The following is a 6066-nucleotide window of genomic DNA, read 5'->3' as shown; positions in this document are numbered from 1 at the left end:
ACTTTTTATATATATAATTTTATAGTCTTTTCCTTTATATTTAATATTATTAAACTAATTATTTAATTCTCTATCTTATAATAAAGACCTTATTTTAATTAAACCTAACTAATAGTTTATACCTAGCTTATAGTTAAAAAGTATTAAAAGATATTATTATATATAGTCTTTTTTTTATTATTACTTTTACTTTTAAAATAACTTAATATAAGCTAGGTTTAATATATTATAAGCTCCCTAAAATATATATATATTTATTTAATAATAAATAAAACTTAACTTATTAGTTATTAATAATATTTCTTATTCTTAATAAGCCTAATATATATTACTTAATTATTAAGAGATATAATACTTTATATTACTTAATATTATATCTTACTTTATTTATTAATATAAACTTAAAATAACCTAGTTTATTTCTTAGAAATTATAATTATTATATTATATTTTAAAAGGTAAGATTTTTATAATACTTACTTATTATATATATTATATTATTTCTTAAAAGACTTATTTACTTAATAAGGCTTAAAGAAAATTATAATATTATATTATTCTTAAATCCAAATAAGGAGCCAGGCCTAAGAAATAATATAAAGCTAAAAGTAAGAAAAGATATTACTATTATTTATATGTATTTAAAATATTATTACTTAATTATAAAATAATATAAAAGAAGATTAACAGAAAATAAACTATATATAACTAGGCAGAAATTATTATTATTAAACTATCTAATCTAACAGGGGTGCGCGGCATTTACAGGCCATAATTTCATGTATTAGGACCTGACACGGGAGGTAATTTGTATATGGGGCTATCTATTAACGTCCGTCACCCACAGACCGGCCACCCCCACAAACTGGCCACCTCATTTCTTACCCAGCTACCCAATTTATATATACTTTAAATAGCTATAACTCTATGAATTTAATTCTAATTAATTTTAAACTAATATTAATTAATTTAAAATACCTTCTTTTACTAAAAAAGATATAAGTACTATATTTTAAATAGTTATAAATAGAATTTTAGTAAATAAAGTAGCTAAAGCTTATAATATTAATTATTTTACTTTATAAGGTTAAATTAAAGGAGGTATAATATTAAAAGAAGCCTAAAAACTATAATAAAATCTCTTTAATATTTAAAAAAAGTATTTATAAAATTAAATTATTATTTAAGCTAACTTAAGATACCTTATATTATATTAATAAGTTAAAGAGTTTATTAATAAAATAGCTATTTATAATAGCTTCTTATAAGGTATTAAAAGGAACTAGTTATAAGGCTTTTTAAGATAAAATTCTAATATTAAGACTTTAATATTACAATCTCAGCAGTTACGTCACGTGTACCCTATAAAAAACTTTACCTTAGTAACTAACCAGATAAAGGACTAATAAGTATAGGAACAATAGCGCTCCAGGACGGCGTCGTTCTAGGACCGACAATAACCTCATATCGCATCATTCCTATATAAGTACTATTAGTATATAAAACATATTTATTAGCACTTTTATAGAACTTAGCTTACTAGCTATTAATAAAGCATCTTTATATTAATAAGCCTTATATATATTACTTAATTATTAAGAGATGTAATACTTTATAATGCTTAGTATTATGCCTTATGCAATCTGGAAATATAAACCTAATACGGACTAGTTTACCTATTTAAAAACCGCAATTATTATATTTAAGAGGTAAGAAAATTAATTTTAAGTAATATAATAATACTAGTAATATATATAATTAAGTAAAAGAATAAATATAATATTAATAAAGTTAAAATAATAAAAAGAATAAAAATAAATAATTTATTTTTTAATTATAAAAATAAAAAGTTAATACTTATTTATTAACTTAGTTTTAAGTTTTAAATTATAATACTTAAGTATATTTTAGTAATTAAAAAAGTTTTAACTTATAATTATTTTTAAAGGGAAAATAGTCTAATAATAATATTATCTTAAAAATTTAAACATCCTAAATAATTAGGAGTTTAGTTATAATAAAAATAGTTAAATAAGTAATAAATTAGTATTAATTTAGTTAAGAAAAGTCTTTCTTTTATTAATATAATCTAAAAATAAAAATAAACCCTAATTTCTTATTTTTAATAATTATAAAAGTTATATAACTAAGGGATTCCTTTAAGAATACTATAATAATAATATATATCTATTATTTCTCCTTACTTATATTTCTTATATTTTATAGTTATTAAATATTATTATATTTAAATTATTAAAGAAAGTATATTATTAATTTCTTTTAGATCTTGCTTTTATTACTAATAGTAGTTATATTAGTAAGATTATATTTTTATATACTTATAATAAAGCTTAAAAAGAAGCTATTATAAAGTTAAACGCCCTTACTAGCTTTAAGGCTCTTAAATTATAGCCTATTAATCTGGCAAAGATCCTAATAAACTTAATAGTTATTAAGATACCTTCTCCTACTACTATAGCAATTTTATCTATTAAAAAGCAGGATTTTAATCTCTTAAAGACTCCCTAGTTATTTATATAGCTTTAGTAAGCTCTAGAAACTATCTTAGTAATTACTACTTAAAATCTAATTATTAGAATATTATTTAAAAAGACTAGAAGTTAATTAAATAGTTAGAACTTTAAAATAAAAAAGTAAAATAGAGAAATATATATTCTATAATATTAAAAAGAGGAATATCTCTTAAAAAGGCATAAAAAGGTTATCTATAACTTAAATACTAAGTTTATAAAAATTCTAGTATTAAAGAAGGCTTATAAATAAATATAAAGGACTTTATAACTAGAATAAATAGTAGGTAAGGTTAAGAAATTAAAACTTAAAGATTTTTATATTTAGTTTTATTTAAATATTTACTAACTAAATTTTTATTTAATATAAAAAATATAGTATTAAGGTAATTAATTAATTAATTATAATATCTGGTTCTTGGTGTTTTGGCCGAGGTGGCCAGTCTGTGGGGGTGGCCGGTCTGTGGGTGACGGACGTTAACATAACACTTCGAGACTTTAAGTGGATAAGATTGCTTGGGGCCCATTGTGGGAGGTTTGATGGCAGTGGTTGGCGTTAGCACTTAATATCAGAAATAAAGAAGCATTATATTGTTATTGCCGTCTCAGAATCTTAATTCATATAGATATACAAGTTTCTAAACAGACCGAGGAGCAACATAGGCTCTCTTCCAAGGCGCCGTGTCCTCCTTACTAGCAGCCGTCTTATTCTTCTGTACATTCTCATTCATGGGTTTGACATATTCTCTAGATGGAGTCGAAGGGTGTGGTAGCAAATTATTCATAGGGTTTACAGCATCTGCGGTCTAGTACCATATTCGGGGTCAGCATAGGAATAACTAGATTATGCCTAGGAATACCACACCAGACAGAAATCACACCAGGCACCAAACATCAGGACATTATTGCAGCACTTGGCAGAGCCCTATTCGCGATCAATACTCTAGACTTCGAGTCAGGAATATAAGCTTACATAGTAATTCGCGCAGGGGCTGGTCATCTTAGGCAAGATGAGGTCAATGAAAGATAGCTTAGTCGTTTATCGATTCTCCAACAGGACGAAGAGGAAAGATATGCAAGGATCAGAAAGAATCAAACCAAGGACCCGCAGGTCCACGGTATTGAGTCCTCAACACAGCTCTCAACGTAACACAGCTACAGGGATAAAATATTACCTATAACTTAATCAAGGACCCAACAGCTGGAGAAGATGCCATTCTGATGACAAAATTCGCCAGCTCGTGCTGTCGCGTGTGCGATTGGCTTGCTGTATGAGTTAGGCGATTTTTGGGTTCAATTGGCGGGTGGCCATTTACGCTAACGTGCATGTTGGGTTAAGAGCTGCCGCATGATTTTGCCTCACAGAGCGGGTTACAGTGGTAGTACTGTGCCTTCCCGGTGGTAGGGACCAGCTATGATTAATCAAGCTCGAGCGTTAAGCTATGTGCTATAGTAGGCGTTGGCTGCAGAAAGTTCGCTATTTTCATGTCGTGTCGTTCCAAAGCCGTATGAGTGACACCTTGTTGACCAAATTATGCATGTGGAAAGTTCCGTGCATCCTGGCTCATGCTTAGTTAGCAACAGGTAGGAGGCTCAAAATAGTCACATGCTAAATCCATGTATTACTGCATAGACGACGCCATTTAATGCCTACTATGCAAGTGTTAATACCTTCAGCTAGGTCTATAACGTCGCGATTCAATTGCTCCCGGGTTTATAGACGCATATCTACGAATTTTAATGGCATAGTCTAAGCGTTTGTGCTTTAGTATACGATTTCTGTAATTGCTCACGCTGAAATAACCATGACGCACAGACCGCGATCGGCTTTCCGCAAAATAAGCTTCCCGCAGGTGGGAAAATCCCGGAGCCATTAGGGATACGGCTGAGGGGCCCGGGGCTGCACTTTAGGAAGCCAATGGTTACGAATTTCGTGTCAGTCCCAGCGAATGTAGTTATCCGGCTAGGATATTATTCATGTGCAAAGGTGGGGACGATTTAATAATAGGGCTCTAGGGCGACAGTCAACTAGAGTCGACGAGCGAGGCGTTTTTAGTAGCCACAACTAGCCGAATTTGCTACAGCTGATATGCCATATTGTTTCGGGACATCGGGGAAGCGGTACTCATCTAGGTACTATAGACCTGGATTTGGTTGGGTAAAATTTGACTCCAGGCCCTTCGAAATAAGCCCGAATGGGCGCTGGGAAGAAATTGAGGGGGACGGGACCAAAAAATGTCCGGGCGTTAGGTTTCACCCGCCCCCTCCTAAACTCTAATCCAGACTACGGTGTCTACCACCATCTCATTACGGTGTAAGGTCCTAATCAGTAGCATTGCAATTTTGGCAGCCACCCATAGATGACGTCATCTGTGACATTATTTAATCACAGGAGATCAGGGTTACATTAACCAGCAGGGTAATTTCTTATTAAACCTCAGCCTTTAACCTAATAGCGCATAATACTACTTACAAGTAAAGTCAAAGTATGGCAAGAAATGCTACGGGTCAATTGCCCATACTCCACGTAAGTACCTAGATTCATATTATGAGATAGACTTGTCATTTCTCAGTATAATAGGGCCTTTCTCTTAATCCATCCCTAGCTACTAGCCGGAAGACATAGAGGCGGCGTTTAAACATAGTAGTCTGAGATTTAGGGCTCGGCAAATTAGGGCTAGCAGAGGGGAGGGTGGCTTCCTGCACAAGGAGCAGCCTTGGATCCTAGCCCTATATCTACATAGAGAGGCACGACAGGATATAGACCAACTCTGTATTCATGAGCTCTTCACGCGGGATTTTTATTTCTTCTTCTGATATTAAGAAATAGCGATAGCCACTAGTATCAAAACTGCCAGTATGAGCCCCAAGCAATCTCATCCGCTTGATGTTCTTGAGGTCCCACGTTGAGATATAGGCCTATTCCACATTCGGTGAGGGAGAACGCTTGAACTGGTTGGGTAGAGACTATCGAATCAGGCGGCATAGCGGCCTTTTGAATTGGTTCTAAACCCATGGCGAATATGTCGCCACTAACCTTCGATACCCTAGATCCCTGCTGAAAAGAGTTCGTCAGGAAGGGCGGGGAGCTGCCCGCCTCCAGACCCGGCATGTTCAACTCTCCGGCGGTGTTGGCGTTGATTGGGTTCCCGTGGCCGGGGCTCCACGAACTACCACGGGTATCAAAGACAGAAGAACAAGCGAGCATCCCATCCACGCTCTTCCTCGCCTCATTTGCGATGTATTTCTGGATAAGAACGCAATTGCAGTCTGTATGCTGCAGTAATTGGGTTTTTAGGTAGCAAATTTCGACGTTTAAAGAGTTGAAACACATCATAAGATCGCGGTTCTGGCCCTCCATAGCTTCTTCTCGAGAAGCAAGTGCTAATGCCTCATCACGCTTGCGGAGACGACACTTGTTCGCCGCAATGCGATTACGTTCCAGCACTCGGCGCTGGCGGGGATCCTTGGGAAGATCATCATCAAGCTCCTCCTGTTGGCCTGCTACCTTCTGCTCTTTTACCTGCTTCTTGGG

At 33.3% G+C, this 6066-nt stretch overlaps 2 protein-coding genes across 2 annotated transcripts; both read right to left on the bottom strand.

Moving 5' to 3' along the window:
• Positions 1-3137: 3137 nt before the first annotated feature.
• Positions 3138-3701, bottom strand: BKA55DRAFT_308783 (uncharacterized protein). The gene is made up of 3 exons (XM_046185623.1): positions 3505-3701; positions 3397-3456; positions 3138-3337 (listed from the first exon to the last, which is right to left on the bottom strand). Exons 1-3 carry the CDS (start codon positions 3529-3531, stop codon positions 3170-3172), a joined length of 255 nt encoding a protein of 84 aa, XP_046040628.1. The 5' UTR covers positions 3532-3701; the 3' UTR covers positions 3138-3169.
• Positions 3702-5285: 1584 nt separating this feature from the next.
• On the bottom strand, positions 5286-6066 carry BKA55DRAFT_308780 (uncharacterized protein; the record flags this gene model as incomplete). Its single annotated transcript, XM_046185622.1, has 1 exon — positions 5286-6066. A coding segment is annotated over one exon (690 nt), but the record flags the coding sequence as incomplete, so codon positions are not given.

Source organism: Fusarium redolens (genome assembly GCF_020744475.1).
Source record: "Fusarium redolens strain MPI-CAGE-AT-0023 chromosome Unknown BKA55scaffold_55, whole genome shotgun sequence".
NCBI classification, from domain to species: Eukaryota; Fungi; Ascomycota; class Sordariomycetes; order Hypocreales; family Nectriaceae; genus Fusarium; species Fusarium redolens.
Note: the sequence above shows the minus strand (reverse complement) of the source record. Positions and strands in the feature narration are given on the sequence as shown.